Source organism: Oncorhynchus tshawytscha, linkage group LG06 (assembly GCF_018296145.1).
Source record: "Oncorhynchus tshawytscha isolate Ot180627B linkage group LG06, Otsh_v2.0, whole genome shotgun sequence".
NCBI classification, from domain to species: Eukaryota; Metazoa; Chordata; class Actinopteri; order Salmoniformes; family Salmonidae; genus Oncorhynchus; species Oncorhynchus tshawytscha.
Window position 1 is genome coordinate 16,717,387 of NC_056434.1, and position 22,395 is coordinate 16,739,781.

The 22,395-nt window shown below is 42.1% G+C and overlaps 2 protein-coding genes across 2 annotated transcripts in view; both read right to left on the bottom strand.

The window, feature by feature from the left end:
- Nucleotides 1-7,099, bottom strand: part of LOC112252131 (phosphatidylinositol 3-kinase regulatory subunit gamma) — a 28,798-nt gene extending 21,699 nt beyond the window's left edge. The window contains exons 1-2 of the mRNA XM_024423104.2: nucleotides 6,877-7,099; nucleotides 972-1,699 (exon numbers count right to left, since the gene is read on the bottom strand). Of these exons, the coding sequence (XP_024278872.1) occupies nucleotides 972-1,296 (325 nt within the window). The 5' untranslated portion in view covers nucleotides 1,297-1,699; nucleotides 6,877-7,099. The remainder of the gene's footprint in view (nucleotides 1-971; nucleotides 1,700-6,876) is intronic.
- Nucleotides 7,100-8,778: 1,679 nt separating this feature from the next.
- LOC112253268 (microtubule-associated serine/threonine-protein kinase 3) overlaps nucleotides 8,779-22,395 on the bottom strand; it is a 53,069-nt gene continuing 39,452 nt past the window's right edge. Inside the window, 8 exon segments of the mRNA XM_042323025.1 lie at nucleotides 8,779-11,331; nucleotides 11,334-11,525; nucleotides 15,941-16,128; nucleotides 19,322-19,458; nucleotides 19,573-19,695; nucleotides 19,812-20,038; nucleotides 20,309-20,497; nucleotides 20,845-20,966. Coding sequence (XP_042178959.1) covers nucleotides 10,583-11,331; nucleotides 11,334-11,525; nucleotides 15,941-16,128; nucleotides 19,322-19,458; nucleotides 19,573-19,695; nucleotides 19,812-20,038; nucleotides 20,309-20,497; nucleotides 20,845-20,966 — 1,927 coding nt within the window. The 3' untranslated portion in view covers nucleotides 8,779-10,582.

The following is a 22,395-nucleotide window of genomic DNA, read 5'->3' on the forward strand; positions in this document are numbered from 1 at the left end:
CAAAGATCCTTCCTAACTCGGTTGCCGGAGAGAAGGAAGGAAACCACTGAGGGATTTCACCATGAGGGCAATGGTGATTTTAAAACAAGAGTTTAATGGCTGTGAGGAGAAAACTGAGGATGGATCAACAACATTGTAGTTACTTCACAATACTAGCCTAAATGACAGAATGAAAAGAAGAATGCTTGTACAGAATAAAAAATATTCCAAGACATGCATCCTGTTTTACAAGAAGGCACAAAAGTAATACTTAAAAAAATGTGGCAAACCAATAACCTTTTTTGTCCTGAATACAAAGTATTATGTTCGGGGCAAATCCAGTACAACACATTACTGTGTACCATTCTCCATATTTTCAAGCGTAGTGATGGCTGCATCATGTTATGGGTATGCCTGTAACCATTAAGGATTAGGAGTTTCAGGATATGGAGCTAAGCACAGGCAAAATCCTGGACGAAAACCTGGTTCAGTCTGCTTTCCACCAGACACTGGGAGATAAATTCACCTTTCAGCAGGACAATAACCTAAAACACAAGGCCAAATCTACACGGGAGTTGCTTAACAAGAAGATGGCGAATGTTCCTTAATGGCCGAGTTACAGTTATGGCTTAAATCTACGGCAAGACCTGACAATGGCTGTCTAGCAATGATCAACAACCAATTTGACAGAGCTTGAAGAATGCTCTTAAGAGACTTACCCAGGAAGACTCACAGCTGTAATCTCTGCCAAAGGTGCTTCTACAAAGAATTGACTCAGGGGTGTGAATAGTAAAATTAGATATTTCTGTACTTCACTTTCAATAAATTAGCAAAAATGCCCAAAAACATGTTTTCACTTTGTCATTATGGGGTATTGTGTGTAGATTGATTAAATAAAATGTTTTCCTCACCAATTTTGAATTCAGGCTGTAAAAACAAATGGAGGAATAAGTCAAGGGGTATGAATACTTTCTGAAGGTACTGTGTCCTACCTTGATGTGCTGGGGGAGGCTGAGGCCTGGGGGCTGCTGGGAGGGGTCTCTGCTGCAGAGGCTGGTTGGGCACTACATACATCTTCACAGGCCCCACATACTGGACATACGTCCCAGGGAAGTCTCCCCTCTGCTTGGTGCGCTTGTTGACTCCCACCATCCATCCCAGGCAATCCGGGTGCTCCTCGTCCCCATCCTTGAGCCCAAGAGATGTCAGTGACGTCTTGCTGACGGTCAGTATGTCCCCTGGCTGGAGGTCAAGGTCCTCTTCCCAGTCTTTGTTATAGACATAATTTGCTATGAATTGGAAGCCCTCTACAGCCATGTGCAAAGATTTCCAACTATGATACACACTGACCAGGGCAGTGAAGCGCCAGAGTGTTGAGGATGTTAATTGTGATGGCAACACTATTCAGGAATTTTCAACTAAAACTAAGAAGCATGACTGAACTGTTGGTGTGAATGGTTGAAACTCAGACCTGGCCTGTGTTTGAGAAATAAAGCACTTTCTTTAGCTTGATCCCTCGGTGTAACCAGACAATGGAGCAGAGAGACGGCATTGGCAACATGCTCTTTGGAAAGACCCGAGACTTGCAGGTAAGAGCTGAACCAAAGTAGGGTTCTGATTTACACTGGTACGGTCTAGGAATGACAGGTGCAGGGCAGGCACTTCAGTGACTCTGAGCACTTCGTATTGAGAATCTTCCAAGTGTTCCTGGTGGAAAGCTCTACAGAAGACAAAAGACACAGATTCAGAAAATAATGCATTAAGCACATGAAGCCAAATCAATTAGTTATTTTTTCATTTAAAACCTGTCTAAATGGGGAGCTAAACGTTATCCCATCCATTTTTCCCAAAAGGATACCCCACATATAAATCTATGAAACTGTCAACTGAAATGTAGAAAAGGGCTAGCCTAGGCCTACGTTCCCCTTGAATAATAAGCACCAAGTGTTCTTAGCCTCAGTCAACTATCACAGACACTCAACTAATTCAAATCTTATGACACTACTAACTTAAAAGGGACACTGCGACATTCCGGCATTTGTTCTACTTCAAATCAAATTCTATTTGTCACATGCGCCGAATAGAACAGGTGTAGACCTTACAGTAAAATGCTTACTTACACGCACTTAACCAACAATGCAGTTTTAAGAAAATACCTACAAAAAAGTAAGCTAAAAAGTTACTTCTTTGGTTTTCCACTTTAATTTTGAGTGAGACTCCAAATCCAGACCTCCACGAGTTGATAAATTTGATTTCCATTGATCATTTTTGTGTGATTTTGTTGTCAGCACATTCAACTATGTAAAGAAAAAAGTATTTACCAAGAATATTTCATTCATTCACATCTAGGATGTGTTATTTTAGTGTTCCCTTTATTTTTTTGAGCAGTGTAGTCTACTAAATCTGATAAATCTCTCACACATGATTTCTTAATCCTCACACTAGTAAAAGTGCATCATTGATCATGCAAACCAAACACTGAATGTAATTTGAAAGTGACTGTATAAGATGCTTGGACCTAGAATGTTTCTGCAACAGCCATTATCACTCAATGGGTAAATAAGATGTGTCTCTTGACACAAACTGCATATTCACTGCTTATTACAGGCAATCGTCGTGCAAATTCTAGTAGTTACAAAATGAGCTAGGGAAATTAATTTCACTGGTACATCTTGACGTCACTGCAGCCAGATCACCTTGACTTTGCATGTGGACAATGGCTTAGGTCTTATGTTGCCATCTGAGTACAGCATAAAATATTATTTATTGTGGTGCTCATTCCTCCTAAATTGATGAGTTATCCTGTCCCGTAGCTCATCTAAGAATGATGCAGCTTGAAACGAGCCATAACACAGAGACATGCACACAATCCTAAATGCAATGCCAGATTATGGCTAACAAACAACTGGTATGGTGATGATGGAAATGAAATAACGTAAAGACATCATAGGGCAACACTCACCCACCTTTAGGCAGAGAGCGAGAACTGGCCGGGGCACAGCGAGTTTGCAATTCGACAACCTTCGAGTGCAGCGGAAAGGTGCCAGGGTGGACACGTGGCACTGATATACCCAACCATAGGCCTCTGTCCTCACGCCATCCTTAACCCCCTCTATTCTGCCTCAACACCCTTTTAAAAAATCCTCTCCTTTTGGTTGTCCTGTCCTTAAATACACAACCATTCCGACGATGTCATTTCCACTGTGCGGTCCATTTCCATTTGAAAGAAACATCTGCCTAATTCAAGGTACTTTGAATATTTAAAAAAATCTAGGTATTTCTGTTTTTACAGTGCAACACAATAGAACAATGTGGGTTTTGAGGATAAAGATTTCACCGTCATAGGATGGTTAATCTTAGTCACAATGATTTTTACAGTTTGAGAGCAACTCGTGCAGAAGGGACAGGATCAAGAAGAGAGGGGGGGGGAACTCACTCATCAATAAATAAATAAAGGAAGTCACTGTTGCTACAGAGAACGAAAGCTTAGTGGTCTCCTGGATTCCTATTGGGCAGTCTGCTGCCATGTGCCCAGGAATCACCAGAGATGCTCTAACAAATCAAGGAAATGTTCTAATATTAGAAAATGTATCTAGACAGTGATCGCTTCTGACCCTCGAACTCCAACTTAATAATTTTCGACTTCACTAATAGTAATGGGTGAAGTGGAAGTAATTGCAGAAAATGTATCATTTTAATACAGGCACAGACAACACAGTGCATTTGGAAAGTAATCAGACCCTTTGACTTTTTACTCATTTTGTTATGTTACAGCCTTATTCTAAAATTGATTCAATTGTTTTCCCCCCCGCATCTACACACACAATACCCTATAATGACAAGGCAAAAACAGGTTGACATTTTTGCAAATGTATTAATAATAAAACTGAAATATGACATTTACATAAATATTCAAACCCTTTACTCAGTACTTTGTTGAAGCACCTTTGGCAGCGATTACAGCCTTGAGTCTTCTTGGGCTTGAAGTTCCAAGCTTGACACATGTGTATTTGTGGAGTTTCTCCCATTCTTCTCTATAGATCCTCTCAAGATCTGTCAGATTGGATGGAGAGTGTCGCTAAACAGCTATTTTCAGGTCTCTCCAGAGATGTTTGACCGGGTTCAAGTCTGGGCCACTCAAGGACATTCAGAGACATGTTCCAAAGCCACTCCCGCTTTGTCTTGGCTGTGTGCTTACGATTGTCGTGTTGTTGGAAGGTGAACCTTCGCCCCAGTCCCTGAAAAACATCCCCACAGCATGATGCTGCCACCACCATGCTTCACCCTGGGGATGGTGCCATGTTTCCTCCAGACTTGACGCTTTGCATTCAGGTCAAAGAGTTCATTCTTGGTTTCATCAGACCAGAGAATCTTGATTCTCATGGTTTGAGAGTCTTTAGGTGCCTTTTGGCAAACTCCAAGCAGGAGTAACGTAACAAAATGTGGAAAAAGTGTTTGAATACTTTCCCCCCTGCTCATATTCTGTATTTTACGATAAATAGAGATCACACAGGTTTAAGAATACATCAGGCTACATTATTATTTATAGATATACAATACATGGCAAAAGTATGTGGACAGCAGTTTGGGGAAGGTCCTTTCCTGTTTCAACATGACAATGTCCCCATGCACAAAGCACGGTCCATACAGAAATGGTTTGTCGAATTTGGTGTGGAAGAAATTGAATGGCCTGCGCAGAGCCCTGACCTCAACCCCATCAAACACCTTTGGAATGAATTGGAATGCCGACTCCAAGCCAGGGCTTATCGCCTAACATCAGTGCCCGACCTCACTAATGCTCGTGGCTGAATGGAAGGAAGTCCCTGCAGAAATGTGCGAACATCTAGGAGGAACGCCTTCTAGAAGAGTGGAGGCAGTTAGAACAGCAAAGGGGGTACCAACTCCATATTAATGCTCATGATTTTGGAATGAGATGTTCGACGAGCATGTAGTGTATTATTATGAGACCATTTAAAAGCCCAGTGGAATCAAATGTAATATTCCCGTGTTTTGTGTATATATTTCAAATACAAAGTTGGAATAATACTGTGAAATTGTGAACATGGTGATAATGCCCTTATAGCATAAGAGCTGTTTGAAAAGACCACCTGACATTTCTGCCTGTTTTGGTGGGATGGCGTTTTGGCCTGCCTGGACATCACCAGTCGGTAAATGAGTTAATAGACCTTTCCCCTCCCTACTCCCAGACAGTCCTAGAACAATTCTTGCTCGTCTTTCAGTTAATAAATTGCCTTTAACGAAACAGATATAGGCCTAGCCGATTGATGCTCAGATGGATTAAAATCCAGAATACTAACAATTTCACTCGTGTCCCCACGATCCGTTTTATTTGCTAGTAGGCCTATTTTATATTAATTTGTATGTGTTAGCAAATCAAATAGACCAAAACCATGGCCCTATCCTATGTTAACGAGCCATAATATAATTATTTTGTCATCATGACTTATCCAGTAATATATACTGAACAAAAATATGAATGTAACATGTAAAGTATTGGTCCCATGAGCTGAAATAAAAGATCCCAGAAATGTTCCATATGCACAAAAAGCTTATTTCTCTCAAATTTTGTACACAAATTTGTTTACATCCCTGTTAGTGAGCATTTAGTCCTTTGCCAAGATAATCCATCCACCTGACAGCTGTGGCATATCAAGAAGCTGATTAAACAGCATGATCATTAAACAGGTGCACCTTGTGCTGGGGAGAATAAAAGGCCACTCTAAAATGTACAGTTTTGTCACACAACACAATGCCACAGATGTCTCAAGTTGAGGGAACGTGCAATTGGCATGCTGACTGCAGGAATGTCCAACAGAGCTGTTGCAAGATAATTTAATGTTCATTTATATACCATAAGCCGCCTCCAACGTTGTTTTCGAGAATTTGGCAGTACAGCCAATTGGCCTCACAACCGCAGACCACATGTAACCACAACAACAGCCCAGGACCTCCACATCAGGCTTCTTCACCTGTGGGATCGTCTGAAGAGGGGTGCTGAGGAGTATTTCTGTCTATAATAAAGCCCTTTTGTGGGGGGAAAAAATACTTCTGATTGGCAGGCCTGGCTCCTTAGTGGGTGAGCCTATGCCCACCCATGGTTGAGCCACTGCCCAGTCATGTGAAAGCCATAGATTAGGGCCTAATGCATTTATTTCAATTGACTGATTTCCTTCTATGATCTTCTAACATCTTGGAAATGGTTGTGTTTATATTTTTGTTTCGTATAAATAAATAGCTCAATTAAGTTGTCAACTGCAAGGCCTATTCACTAAATATATATATATTTGTTAAATACATTTCCAGTGCTTGGTTTTTGCTTAGCTTCATACTTTGGTTACACCGTATTCCTAGTTACACCTGTCTTTGGCCATTTTATGTCACTTTAAGCCATTTGACCCATTACGGCTTTGTCAGGAAAGAAATGGTGAGACATTGATGATAGGATAAATATATATTCAGTTATATTTAACAACTGAGGCACAACCAAACATAATATGAATCGTGTTATATACAAGGGATGCCTTTTGACAGTCGTGGCTACAGTTGCAAACATGATTGTAATCCAGCAAACTCGTGCCAGCTAGAGGATTTTGGGGGCACCAACCCTGCTAGCTGCAAAGATTCGAAACGCACCGGCCCAAGCATAGTTAGTTGAAGACGAACTTCTGACAATATTTGTTTGGCTATCTAATAAACTGCAATATGTGCCTATTGTTTGTTAGTTAGTAGTAGGTTACGAGAAGGGTTTACTGTATCATGTAACTGGCGAATAGCTACAGAGGCTAGTAACGTTAAACCAGTTTAGCAAATTTGCGTCTCGAGCCCCCTCCACCATTTTCCAGTTTAGGGGAAAGCTTTAAAACAAAAAATACTCACCGTAAAATATCCTTGATTGGATAACTGTTTAAACTTGTTCAAAGGCTAATTTAGTCCTCGTAAAAGCTATTTTCCTTTTTTCGTTTGCTTCTTAAGTTATCACAAACCCAAGTTCCCTGCCATGTTCGTAGAGAAGATATCGAACTACATCGATAGTCAGACCAGCGAAACTTGTGTCCAATGTGCAGCTTGCTGTACGTGCACCAGCTGTACGGAAACAAACGAACGTAGCCGTAATTACACGACTTGTTGTATGTAAAGTATGGGATACAGGCTGTAAGATGTGGCACACAGTATACCATCCAAAGAGGGGACCAACAACAAATGTAAGCATAAAGCCATGTGAGTGCATTCATTACAATTCAGTGAACAATATATTCTTAAAACAAAAAGATGTGACTATGAGTGCATTCATCAAATGCCATATGGAAACAATTTATCATAAAACAGTTTGGCAACAGCCAGTAAAAACACAAAATAGATCAATCTTGACACTTGCACCAGGGACAGCCCCCACCTCACTACTCAAACATAAGCAGACAGATGTTGAAAGGCAAAGTCATATGAACCTCCAACATTTTTAGGATTCCCATCTGAAGTCTCCTAGCACAATTCCTCTATTATGAAAGTACTTATTGGCAAATACATTCAACAGTACAACCCAACCATAGGCATAATAACATCCTAGCCAGCCATCTATGTATTCAACATTTGCTTTTGTTTGAATAGGGAGCTAGGCCATAGTATTAGAACCTTTTTTTATTTTTAGAAACTAGTCAGATAAAGTTGGCTTATACAGTATATCCATATTCACATAAAATGGAAATTAGAAATAGTGGAGGTACAGTGCTAACAACATCACAATTAAACAGAAATAATAAATGTGGACATGTTCTTCAATTTTACCCTGTAAGTGTGCTACAATATACAGATGCCCTTAGTCTACAACTAAGTGAGAATAGGTGTTAGATAGCAGACAAAATGGCAAAGCGTCAGAATGAGGGTTAAATGCAAAAGACAAAGTATTGCAGACTGATAGGTAGCCAAACCTTCTAAGCTCACTCCCAGCCCTTGATGAACCACATGAATCCCTCATGACAGGGATCATCAACTTTTTCAGCCACGGGAAGATTTTTTTTCTTGAGCGGATTGTCGGTGGGTCGAAGTCTAAATTCCAAATAATTTTAGTTGACTGCAAATTGACCGCAAGAATATTTGACTAAAACACAATTATTTCAAACCATGCTTAAATTTGTATATGATCACATCTGGTTCAGGGCATGATGAATAGGAGTGAGAGGAAAGTGCAAAAGTTGACTGTGCACACAATGCTATTAGACACACATTAAAAACCACAGCATGCGCTTTATAAACCCAGCGTTACATGCAATCAAGTATTACCTGTCCTTGTCTCATGCAGCATGCATCCAACAGAAGAGTAACTGCATCCTACACTATTCCTACAGAACAGTTTAAGGAAGATTTAGTTCAAAAAGGTACTTGTGTAAAATGATGTAGTGCTGAAATGTGCAGACTAACACAATAGCTTCACAGTACATGGTATCAAAAAGTGGTTTCATTAAGTAGAAATACAGGACTCCAAAATTATATTTGTTTCAATTGTGTATACAGCATGTTCATTGTTAACAATTCTGACTTTGCGAGTAGAGTAAGTGTGTCTTCGGTATAACTTCATTTCACCACCACTGACTTCTGAGTCCTGAGCAGTTCATCCAGTCTGAAAATATAGTCTGAGGATCTGTTGAGACTTCTAAAGAGGCCCCCCCCACTTTTGATATATAAAGAGGGTTAAATAACAGGAAGTACCATTTGACAATATCAGACTTCAAAACTACTTTGGTGTATAAAATGGGCCAAAATGATGGTGTTCAACACAGGTAATTCATTATATGCATTGTATTATATGCATTGCAATACAAGCTTCATCCTTGCAGCATCAGACGCCCATTGTTACAGCCATGGTCGTTCACATTGCTTGGTATACTCCAAAATATACAATAACAATTCATACAGAATTAGACTCAGATATCAAAATATATACATGTACAGTACAAAGACATACAACTAGCATCTGTTAATATCTAAGCCTTGGGGTCTGACTGAAGGTATGGGGTGCTCCTTCATTATTGACTCTTCCATATAAAAAAATCGGTAAAAAAATATATATGTTATGTCAAAATAGTAATTTCCCTTAGTGCACTTTACCCAAATGTAAACATCAACACAAAAGCACAAGATGAAATAGACACCGCCTGGAATGCACTTTTAACCAACCAGCATTCAGGATTAGACCCACCCGTTGTATAAATGTAGATAAGGTCAAAGGCTGCATCAAGGATAATTGAAAATATGCAAGCGGATCCCGTGAAAGCTTAAACCGTTTCTCTTTAGCTTAGTGCTGTCACCTGGATAACTGTATTCCTGGACGTAGCCTAAAACAGGGTTAAGAGCAAAACATCTGTGCCTTATCAAAACAATATCCTGTCAACAATTGCCTGTGTGACAGTGATGAGGTAACAGTATTTGATAAAAACAAAGGTTTCATGCTTTTGTAGTATAAGCATTGACAGCAAGCTCAAATTGCCATGCTACACCAATGTTCAACTGATTTAAGTCCAGCGTGATTTCAGCAAACCCAAGGGTTAAACCCTGTTGCCATGAGAATCAGTACAGCGGAACCATGAACCCAATAGAACAACATCAGGATGAACGAACATGACAATGAGGTTATGACAGAATATTGTGCAATACAATTAACAGGTTTTAAAACTAACTAGTTACTGATTTTCATGTGAAACACTTGCTTTCATTTCTATGGTGGCTAAGATTTAAAGAAATACCCTCAGAGTTGCATAAAATTACTTTGAAATATAAACTATATTTGTAAAGGAGACTACATTTTCCTGCTACTGTCAAGCCTGCCAACAAGGAAATAACATCTATTCGTCAAACAAAAAAGGGCCTTCAGTTCATAAGATATGGCTTAATAAAACAAAAAAACAAAACAAATAGTGAGTAGTCTTCACATCAACTAAAAACTGACCGAAGTAGTTCATATAAGAATTGCCCTACAGTTTTGTACGATTGAAAATATACTTCAACTGTAGTCTCAGTTTCCAAGCCAAAATCTGAAGAACTTTCAATGTGTGGTAATCTTTAGAAATTAAGATTTATACATTCCTACTTTCCATTTATGAATGCGCAAAAAATGTCAAAACTTTCCTCTCCAAAAACAACTTACTTCTGTGAAATTTCTACCATTATCAACTACTCTGTACCATGTTTAAAAATAGACATTTCTAGAAAAATCATGACAATAGAAAATAAATATTTCTATGAATACAAAACATGATTTAATCTTGGCTAGTCACTATCAATTGAACACTTTCCTTTTTTGGCCCCATTATAAATCCTATTAGCTTAAAAGTAATAAATAAGCCCAGGAAATGAAGTGCAGTCTATTTCCCTGTGTTACATATTTACAAAACTAAGTCCTGAATCAAGTGAAATCTACAAAACAAAATCAATGTGGCAAAATACTCTTTCGCCCAAACCTTTCCTTCCTTCAGCAGTGAGAGTATCAAGGTGCTTCCTTGGAAGAAATGGCTATATAAAATGAGTCAAGGAAATGTCACTTCCTTAGCTTCCCTTTCTGGGGGCTAGAGTCCACTGCTGTATCCCCAACTTAATCCGAAGCAGGCCTTTCTTTGTGCAAAGCAGCTGTCGCCTCTGGTGCCTTACTGGAGATTTTTACCATGAGAGAGACATCTGTGCTCGGCTGCTGTGGTCCGATGTTGGAATCAGTAGATTTGGGCTCCTGCCTCTCGCCGTCGTCCTCCTCTCCATCAGTGCACGGCTCCCAGACATCCTGGTCCTCGCTCTCTATCAAGCACTGCACAGCAATCTGAGGCACCAGGTTGAAAAGTTTCACCACAGTCAACTCCTCGCTGGTTTGGGAAATAGCCGTCCAGGAGGCCGCCCGCTGCGGGACCCGATTGCCTCCAGGGGCATTGAGCGTTGTTGCGGTGACCGTGGGGATGGTCTTCCGGTCGTCAGGCTCATCAAAGCTCACCTCCTGCACTGCCTCCTGCTTCTTGAAGGAGTCGCGGCGCTCCGATAGGTTGAGCTTCCTCATCACCACCAGCTGCTCTGAGCGTTCCGACGCCCAGTCCTTCAGCCTCTGGCAGCCCCCATACCCCACCAGCAGCCTCCCGTAGTCCCCTTCGCCGCAGACTCCCTCCACCTTGTCCTGGAAAGGCACCTCCAACATGTGCCTTCGGTGGGGGTACGACTTCTTATCGGTGTGGTAGGCGCTCGAGAGCCTCTCAGCTGACTGCACCCTCTTGAGGAGGGGGGAGTGGGGCGGCTCGGCACTGCGGGGGCGCAAACAATGGCGGACGATGGTGGGGGGGGACAGAGTCTTGCCGTGGAAGGTCTTGGTGATGCCAGAAAGGGGGAGGGGGAGCGCTGGGGTGACAGGGGCTGGGTGGAGGAGTTGCAGGCCAGGGGGGACGGGGGGATGCTGCTGGTGGACTTGCGGCGACCCACCTTGGTGTAGCGCTGAGTGCCCATCTTGGAGGCCAGGCCGTGCAGGGAGCTGGGAGAGCTGCTCTGTGGAGAGTTGGTGTCTGAAGGAGAGGTAAATACAGAGTAAGGTAGCCTGATTAAAACCACCAGCTTACAGTCCAACTCAAAGGGATTACTGCATTGTCATTAACAATAAAATGGACAAAGTCATATTGCAAGAAAAATTGGGAGATAAGCTTATTCGTCAAAGTAGCAGCCTTAGTAATACAGTAGTGACTGCAGCCATAGTAGAAGCAGCAGCAACAGTGGTAGCGGTAGCAGTAGCAGTCTTAGTAACACAGTAGTGACTGTAGCCATAGTAGAAGCAGCAGCAACAGTGGTAGCGGTAGCAGTAGCAGCCTTAGTAATACAGTAGTGACTGCTGCCATAGTAGAAGCAGCAGCAACAGTGGTAGCGGTAGCAGCCTTAGTAATACAGTAGTGACTGTAGCCATAGTAGAAGCAGCAGCAACAGTGGTAGCAGACACAAGTAGTTGTAACAGGGTAGCAGTAGCAGTGGTAATAGTAGTAGTAGCAGCAGCAGCAGCAGTGGTAGTAGTAGCAGCAGTGGTGGTAGTAGTAACAGAGTAATAGAAGCAGTAGCAGCAGCATAACTATTATAGTAGTAGTAGCAGTGTCGGTGGTAGTAGTAGTAGTAGGGGTGGTGGTGGTAGTAGCAGCAGTGGTGGTAGTAGTAACAGAGTAATAGAAGCAGTAGCAGTAGTTCTATTATAGTAGTAGTAGCAGTGGCGGTGGTAGTAGTAGTACTAGTAGGGGTGTTGGTGGTAGTAGCAGCGGTAGTAATAATAATAATAACAGTAGTTGAAGCAGTAGCAGCAGTAGTGGTAATAGTAGTAGTAGCAGCGGTGGTAGTAGCAGCAGTGGTGGTAGTAGTAACAGAGTAATAGATGCAGCAGTAGTACTATTATAGTAGTAGTAGCAGTGTCGGTGGTAGTAGTAGTAGGGGTGGTGGTGGTAGTAGTAGCAGCAGTGTCGGTGGTGGTAGTAGTAGTGGTAGTAGGGGTGGTGGTGGTAGTAGTAGTAGTAGGGGTGGTGGTGGTAGTAGCAGTGGTAGTAGTAGTAATAATAATAATAATAATAATAACAGTAGTTGAAGCAGTAGCAGCAGTAGTGGTAATAGTAAACTCAGCAAAAAAAAGAAACATCCCTTTTCAGGACCCAGTCTTTCAAAAATAATTAGTAAAAATCGAAATAACTTCACAGATCATCATTGTAAAGGGTTTAAACATGGTTTCCCATGCTTGTTCAATGAACCATAAACAATTAATGAACATGCACCTGTGGAACGGTCGTTAAGACACTAACAGCTTACAGACGGTAGGCAATTAAGGCCACAGTTATGAAAACTTAGGACACGAAAGAGGCCTTTCTACTGACTCTGGAAAAAAGAAAAGAAGAAAGATGCCCAGGGTCCCTGCTCATCTGCCTAAGACAGCGCTACAGGGAGATAGGACCAACAGCTGATCGTCCTCGCAGTGGCAGACCACGTGTAACAACACCTGCACAGGATCGGTACATCCAAACATCACACCTGCGGGACAGGTAGAGGATGGCAACAACAACTGCCCGAGTTACACCAGGAACGCACAATCCCTCCATCAGTGCTCAGACTGTCTGCAATTGGCTGAACTGAGGGCTTGTAGGCCTGTTGTAAGGCAGGTCCTCACCAGACATCACAAGCAACAACGTCGCCTATGGGCACAAACCCACTGTCGCTGGACCAGACAGGACTGGCAAAAAGTGCTCTTCACTGACGAGTCGCGGTTTTGTCACACCAGGGTTGATGGTTGGATTCACGTTTATCGTGAAGGAATGAACGTTACACCGAGGCCTGTACTCTGGAGCGGGATCGATTTGGAGTTGAAGGGTCCGTCATGGTCTGTGGTGGTGTGTCACAGCATCTTCGTACTGAGAATGTTGTCATTGCAGGCAATCTCAACGCTGTGCGTTACAGGGAAGACATCTTCCTCCCTCATATGGTACACTGCCTGCAGACTCATCCTGACATGACCCTCCAGCATGACAATGCCACCAGCCATACTGCTCGTTCTATACGTGATTTCCTGCAAGACAGGAATGTCAGTGTTCTGCCATGGCCAGCAAAGAGCCTGGATCTCAATCCCATTGAGCATGTCTGGGATCTGTTGGATCGGAGGGTGAGGGCTAGGGCCATTCCCCCCAGAAATGTCCGGGAACTTGCAGGTGCCTTGGTGGAAGACTGGGGTAACATCTCACATCAAGAACTGGCAAATCTGGTGCAGTCCATGATGAGATACTGCAGTACTTAATGCAGCTGGTGGCCACACCAGATACTGACTGTTACTTTTGATTTTGACCCCCCTTTGTTCAGGGACACATTATTCAATTTCTGTTAGTCACATGTCTGTGGAACTTGTTCAGTTTATGTCTCAGTTGTTGAATCTTGTTATGTTCATACAAATATTTACACATGTTAAGTTTGCTGAAAATAAACGCAGTTGATAGTGAGAGGACGTTTCTTTTTTTTACTGAGTTTAGTAGTAGTAATAATAAAGTAGCAGTGGTAGTAGTAATAACAGAGCAGTAGCAGCAGTACTGGTAATAGTAACATAGTAGTAGTAGTAATAGTAACAGAGTAGTAGTAGCAGTCGTGGTAATATTAGTACCAGTAGTCGTGGCAGTAATAATAATAACAGTAGTAGTAGCAGTGGTGGTAGTAGTAGCAGCAACAGTAGTAATAACAGTAGTAGAAGCAGTAGCGGTAATAGTAGTAATAATAATAATAATAATAAGAGTAGTAGTAATAGTAACAGAGTAGAAGTAGTAATAGTAACAGAGTAGAAGTAGTAGTAGTAACAGAGTAGAAGTAGTAGTAGTAACAGAGTAGAAGTAGTAGTAGTAGTAACAGAGTAGAAGTAGTACTAACAAAGTAGAAATAGCATCAGTAATAGTCGTAGTAGTGGTAATAGTAACAGAGTAGTAGTAGCAGCAATTACAGATCATTAGCAGCAGTAGTGGTAATAGCAACATAGTAGTAGTAGTAGTAATAGTAGTAGTAGTAGTAATAACAACAGTAGTAGTAGCAGTAGAGGTAATAGTAATAACAGTAGTAGTGGTAACAGTAATAGTAACAACAGTAGTAACAGTAGTAGTAGTAGGCTAGTAATCATAATGGTACAGTAGCAGCAGAAGTGGTAGTGGTAGTAGTAGTAACAGAGTAGTAATAGTAATAACAGTAGTAGTAGCAGTAGCAGTAATAACAGTAGTAGAAGCAGTAGCGGTAATAGTAGTAATAATAATAATAATAATAATAAGAGTAGTAGTAATAGTAACAGAGTAGAAGTAGTAATAGTAACAGAGTAGAAGTAGTAGTAGTAACAGAGTAGAAGTAGTAGTAGTAGTAACAGAGTAGAAGTAGTACTAACAAAGTAGAAATAGCATCAGTAATAGTCGTAGTAGTGGTAATAGTAACAGAGTAGTAGTAGCAGCAATTACAGATCATTAGCAGCAGTAGTGGTAATAGCAACATAGTAGTAGTAGTAGTAATAGTAGTAGTAGTAGTAATAACAACAGTAGTAGTAGCAGTAGAGGTAATAGTAATAACAGTAGTAGTGGTAATAGCAACATAGTAGTAGTAGTAGTAATAGTAGTAGTAGTAGTAATAACAACAGTAGTAGTAGCAGTAGAGGTAATAGTAATAACAGTAGTAGTGGTAATAGCAACATAGTAGTAGTAGTAGTAATAGTAGTAGTAGTAGTAATAACAACAGTAGTAGTAGCAGTAGAGGTAATAGTAATAACAGTAGTAGTGGTAATAGCAACATAGTAGTAGTAGCAGCAATTACAGATCATTAGCAGCAGTAGTGGTAATAGCAACATAGTAGTAGTAGTAGTAATAGTAGTAGTAGTAGTAATAACAACAGTAGTAGTAGCAGTAGAGGTAATAGTAATAACAGTAGTAGTGGTAATAGCAACATAGTAGTAGTAGTAGTAATAGTAGTAGCAGCAGTAACAGAGTAGTAATAGTAGTAGTAGTAATAACAACAGTAGTAGTAGCAGTAGAGGTAATAGTAATAACAGTAGTAGTGGTAACAGTAATAGTAACAACAGTAGTAACAGTAGTAGTAGTAGGCTAGTAATCATAATGGTACAGTAGCAGCAGAAGTGGTAGTGGTAGTAGTAGTAACAGAGTAGTAATAGTAATAACAGTAGTAGTAGCAGTAGCAGTAATAGTAGTAGCAGCAGTGGAAACAGTAATAGTAGCAGTAGTAAAAGTAACAGTAGTAGCAGTAGTAGTAGGCTAGTAATCATAATGGTACAGTAGCAGCAGTAGTGGTAATAGTAACAGAGTAGTAGTAGTAGTAGTAGTAGTAGTAACAGAGTAGTAGTAGGCTAGTAATCATAATTGCAGCAGCAGTAGTCATAGTAACAGTGCTAGTAGCACTAGTAACAGTGCTGCAGGTGTCGGCCTGATGTTACCTCCAGCCTGGTGGTCAGGGGCAGGGCTGCGACAGGGGGTGGAGGGACCGGGGGACAGGCTGTGTGTGGGAGAGCCCGGCAGGCTCTCGCTGGACGACACAGAGTGGTGCTGCAGGCCAGAGTTGAAGCTTCGGCTGCTGTGCATCACTGTGCTTTGCTTGGACAGCTTCTTCAGGATGCTCCGCCGCCTGGGATAGTCATTGGTTCCCGAGAGTTATAACGGGGTTATGAAGGTGTTGTGAAGGGGTTTGAAGGGTAACAAGTGACATTACATTATTATAATATATATATATATTTTTTTATAGTATGTGATTCACAGCCTGGGAGTTTTTTTAAAAATGTATACGTATGCTGCAAAACAAATGTCCTTATTGAGTATGCCTGCATAATAATATCAGGGATATTGAGGCTGATGACAGAGCAATAGTAGAGCAAAAAATGTAGAGAAAAAATATCACAAAACAAATTAGAGAGAATACTCTGTGCATTAAGAATGTCTTCTACAGTATAACTTAAGTTTCTTAACTTAAAGTCAAGGCTTAGATGTATAACTCCATTTTGAAAAAGGAGAACACTGCTGTGGAAATGTTTATCATCCATCCATGCAGTCGTGTGCAGTGATCTCTATCAAACACTGGGGGGAGACAGAATAGGGACTTTTGCAGTATGACTCTTGCTGGATGTATTTACACTGAACAAAAATATGAACAACATGCAGCAATTTCAAAGATATTACTGAGTTACAGTTTATAGAAGGTAATCAGTCAATTTAAATGAATTCATTAGGCCCTAATCTATGGATTTCACATGACTGGGAATACAGATATGCATCTGTTGGTCACAGATACCTCTTAAAAAATATTTAAAAAAATAAAAAGTAGGGGCGTGGATCAGAAAACCAGTTAGTATCACGCCACAATCTTCTTTGCAGAGAGTTGATCAGGCTGTTGATTGTGGAATTTTGTCCCACTCCTCTTCAATGGCTGTGCAAAGTTGCTGGATATTGGCGGGAACTGGAACACGCTGTCGTACACGTCGATCCAGAGCATCGCAAACATGCTCAATGAGTGACACGTTTGGTGAGTATTCAGGCCATGGAAAAACTGGGACATTTTCAGCTTCCAGGAACTGTGTACAGATCCTTGCGACATGGTGACGTGTATTATCATGCTGAAACATGAGGTGATGGCGGTGGATGAGCGGCACGACAATGGGCCTCAGGATCTCGTCACAATATCTCTGTGCATTCAAATTGCCATCGAGAAAATGCTATTGTGTTCGTTGTCCATAGTTTATAGCACATAGCACATACCATAATCCCACCGCTACCATGGGGAACTCTGTTCACAATGTTGACATCAGCAAACCGCTCGCACACAAGATGCCATCCAATTTTTATTTGTCTCGTGCCGAATACAACACCTTACCGTGAAATGCTTACTTACAAGTCCCTTAACTCTATTTCTTGAACTGCATTGTTGGTTAAGAAAATATTGAAAGTAAAAAAATAACAATAACAAGGCTATATACAGGGAGTACCGGTACCTAGTCAATGTGCGGGGGTACAGGTTAGTCAAGGTAGTTTGTACATGTAAAGTGTAGGTGTAAAGTGACTATGCATAATAAATAATAATAAGATAATAAAACACGAGTAGCAGCAGTGTGAAAACAAAGAGCGGTCAATGTAAATAGTCCAGGTGACCATTTGATTAATTGTTCAGCAGTCTTATGGCTTGGGTGTAGAAGCTGTGAAGAAGCCTTTTGGTCCTAGACTTGGCGCTCCGGTACCGCTTGCCGTGCGGTAGCAGAGAGAACAGTCTATGACTTGAGTGGCTGGAGTCTTTGACAATTTTATGGGCTTTCCTCTGACATCGCCTAGTATATAGGTCCTGGATGGCAGGAAGCTTGGCCCCAGTGAGGTACTGGCCCGTACGCACTACCCTCTGTGGTGCCTTACAGTCAGATGCCGAGCAGTTGCCATACCAGGCGTTGATGCGACCGGTAAAGATGCTCATGATGGTGCAGATGTTGAACTTTTTGAGATCATTCCTAATCTTTTCAATCTGCTAAGGGGGAAAAGGTGGTGTTGTGCCCTCTTCACGACTGTCTTCATGTGTTTGGACCATGTTAGTTTGTTGGTGATATGGACACCAAGGAACTTGAAACTCTCGACCCGCTCCACTACTGCCCCATCGATGTTAATGGGGGACTGCTCGGCCCTCCTTTTCCTGTAGTCCACAAATAGCTCCTTTGCCACATTGAGGTTGAGAGGTTGTTGTCCTGGCACCACACTGCCAGGTCTCTGACCTCCTCCCTATAGGCTGTCTCATCATTGTAGGTGATCAGGCTGTGTCGTCAGCAAACCTAATGATGGTGTTGGAGTTGTATTTGGCCACGCAGTCGTAGGTGAATAGGGAGTACAGGAAGGGAATAAGCACACACCCCTGAGGGGTCCCAGTGTTGAGGATCAGCGTGGCAGATGTGTTGTTGCCTACCCTTACCACCTGGGGGCGGCCCATCAGGAAGTCCAGGATCCAGTTGCAAATCAAATCAAATTGCAATCTCCCCGGGACAGGTGAAAACTTGCCTTTGATGTCCCAGTGGCCATCGAAGGTGAGCATTTGCCCACTGAAGTCAGTCACGACGCCGAACTGCAGTCAGGTCAAGACCCTGGTGAGGACGATGAGCATGCAGATGAGCTTCTCTGAGGCGATTCTGACAATTTATGCAGAAATTCTTCGGTTGTGCAAACCACAGTTTCATCAGCTGTCCGGGTGGCTCGTCTCAGACCATCCCACAGGTGAAGAGGTTGTGAGGTTGTGAGGCCAGTTGAACATACTGCCAAATTCTCTAAAACGACATTGGAGGAGGCTTATGGTAGAGAAATGAACATTCAATTCTCAGGCTACAGCTCTGGTGGACATTCCTGCAGTCACCATGCCAACTGCACGTTCCCTCAAAACATCTGTGGCATTGTGTTGCCTGACAAAATGCACATTTTAGAGTGGCCTTTTATTGTCCCCAGCACAAAGTGCACCTGTGTAATGATCATGGTGTTTAATCAGCTTCTTGATATTCCACACCTCTCAGGTGGATGAATTATCTTTGCAAAGGAGAAATGCTCACTAACAGGGATGTAAACAAATTTGAGAGAAATAAGCTTTTTGTGGGTATAGGAACATTTCTGGGATCTTTTATTTCAGCTAATTAAACATGGTATCGACACTTTACATGTTGTGTTTATATTTTTGTTCAGTATATATATAAAATGTACGTTTTCATATCAACCCCACAAAGTTAATACATCATAATAATAGCAATACGGCATTAATATTATATTGAATTAAATTAGCACACAACAATCAAAATGTCTTCCCTTACCTGTCCTGATTATCCCTTCTCTTGCTTTTCTTGCTGCGTCTTGCCATTTTGCCCTTGTGGCTGGCCTTTCGAGCCGGCCCAACCTTGATTGACGTGTTCTCCAGTGCCGTGGTCTGAAGGGCCACCTTGCCACCACTCTTTTGGGGTTTCACAAAAACCAATGAGGTATTAGTATTGATTAAAGCTCATAATATCCCAAAGAGTGTGGGTATAGTTTGACATTAGGCTTGAGATTGTGTTTGTTTCTGTACCTTCAGAAGCAGCTCCATTATCTCTGTGTGGACCAGGCCTTGCACAGACTCTCCATTCACGTGAGTGATGAGGTCATTGGCCCTCAGTCCTGCCTCATGGGCTGGGCTGCCATCTTCGACATTCTGTAAAACAAAAGTGGTTTATTATTATCACAATTACTGAAAGTCTGTGTGGTGATGCAGTCTTTGATTGTGCAACTATTGGCTAATTCTGGAGCAGAATAGTACGGGGCACTCACCGAGACCATGTGGTGCACAGTGTAAACGTTGCTGTCGCCCATGTAGACGCGGATGGCCTGCATAGTGAAGCCGTACTTCCTCCCCGAGCTGTGGATGACGATGGGTGGCCCCAGGATGCTGAGGCTAAGCGACAGGTCTCGGCTGGGGGATGATTCGCGTGATGAAGGGTTGGACGAGAGGGAGCGCATTAAGATGGGGCTGGCCTGGAGGCCGCCGGGCATGTCGTCTGGAAAGGTGCACAAAGGATGAGTTCATATTCAGGAAATTAGAAAAAGTATGGTAAAATGGTGGAATTCAGAACAAGAAACTGCTCTTGTTCAGCATTTACAAGTAACTTAAAATCCATTAGCTCTGTGCAGACACACCTGTCACATATCCACACCCTATTCAGTGATATTTGCCTGCTGGGGACCAGCATCCCTGTATGACTAACTTATTTAGCTTCTGAAGCGTTACCACTGTGCCCAGAAGAAACTTGCATGACAGTGGAATTAACCTGCAGTGATGACGAGAGACAGGGCGGAGGCGGTGGCAGACTTGGGTAGTTTGCCCCCAAGCCTCGGACTGTCTGGCGTCTCCAGCTGGATCCCAAAGTGTCGGGAGGCCCCGTGGTCCTTGGGGGAAGAGTGTTTCGCTCCGGTGCTGTTGCTACGAATCCGATGCAGGTTTGATACAACCACCTCAGCTGTAATGCACAGAAGGGCATATATCTATATTTTTGACCAAAATAGGCAATGTCTCTTAAGTTTCTCTGCAAACACAATACTTTGTCTGGATGGAAGATCACTGAAAACAAAAGAGGAAGCGTCTACACTCAAACTCTTTGTTTTGACTGTTTCCTCTTTGATCAGTCTGCACCTTGCTTGGTCCTTAATCCTCCTATCAACATGGAATTAAAAAAGCGATATCACACAAATCTGTTTGTTTTATGAGCAATTAAATATCATAAGCACTGTTTCAATATCTGTTGGTTTCCATGAGGCTGTGCAGACTTGAAGCAGAGTGGACGGAGGGGCTTGGGCCTGAGCTCACCTTCATCGTCTGTGGAGAAGGCGAAGCACGGAATGGTCTCCAGACTGTGGGTGCTGCTCATCACCAGGGGGCTGGCGCTCCTCTCAGACTGGGAGGAACTGGACGAGGCCCGAGGGCGCAGGCTGCAACACATAAACCGCAGTGTCAGTTCGAAGGAGACATAACAATGGTGACACATTATATCGAATGGCAGAGCGTTGGGCCAGTAACTGAAAGGTTAATGGTCCAACAAGGTCAGAAATCTGCCGCTGTGCCCTTGAGCAAGGCACTTGCTCCAGGGTCGCCATTAAAAATGGTAGACCCTGGCCATTACCCCACTCTCTGATGGCGTCTCAGGGAGAGTTGGGATATGGAAAAAATAATAGTCAAATTCACACATGCGTATTAAACCTCTTGGTGTTAGGGGGCAGTATTTTCATTTTTGGAAAAAAACTTTCCCGTTTTAAATGGGATATTTTGTCAGGAAAAGAAGCTAGAATATGCATATAATTGACAGCTTTGGATAGAAAACACTAACGTTTCCAAAACTGTAAAGATATTGTCTGTGAGTATAACAGAACTGATGTTGCAGGCGAAAGCCTGAGAAAAATCCAATCCGGAAGTGCCCCAGGTTTTGAAAGCGCTGCGTTCCAATGACTCCCTATTCTGCTGTGAATGTACCATCAACGAGCTTACGCTTTCTACGTATTCCCCAAGGTGTCTACAGCATTGTGACGTAGTTTTACGCATTTCTGTTGAAGAATAGCCGTAGGCAGCCACGTTGCGTAAGTGGTCACATGGTGGCTCCGAGAGAGATTCTCGCGTAAAATACAGAGGTAGCCATTACTCCAATCGGTCAGAGTGAAAAACGAATTGTCCCGACATATATTGTCGAATAGATATCAGAAAAACACCTTGAGGATGGATTCTAAACAGCGTTTGCCATGTTTCTGTCGATATTATGGAGCTAATTTGGAATATTTTTTGGCGTTGTGGTGACTGCAATTTCCGGGCGATTTCTCAGCCAAACGTGAAGAACAAACGGAGCTATTCCGCCTACAAAAAAATATATTTTGGGAAAAATGAACCTTGGCTGTCTACCTGGGAGTCTCGTGAGTGAAAACATCTGAAGTTCATCAAAGGTAAAAGATTTGATTTGATTGCTTTTCTGATTTCCATGACAAGTTTGCCTGCTGCTAGCAAGGCATAATGCTATGCTATGATAAACTTACACAAATGCTTGTCTAGCGTTGGCTGTAAAGCATATTTTGAAAATCTGAGATGACAGGGTGATTAACAAAAGGCTAAGCTGTGTTCCAATACATTTCATGATTTTCATGAATAGGAATATTTTCTAGGAAGATTTATGTCTGTTGCGTTATGCTAATTAGTGTCAGATGATGATAACGGTCCCGTTCACGGGCTGGGCGTCACTACAGGTTAATACACACTTGTACATGTGTGAAATAGGACAGATATAAGCACCCACCAAATTATATATCTAAAGCTAGCATAGTCATTTTGGACATTTATGCACACCCTACTCAGCTAAATTGGACTTTTCTGAACTAA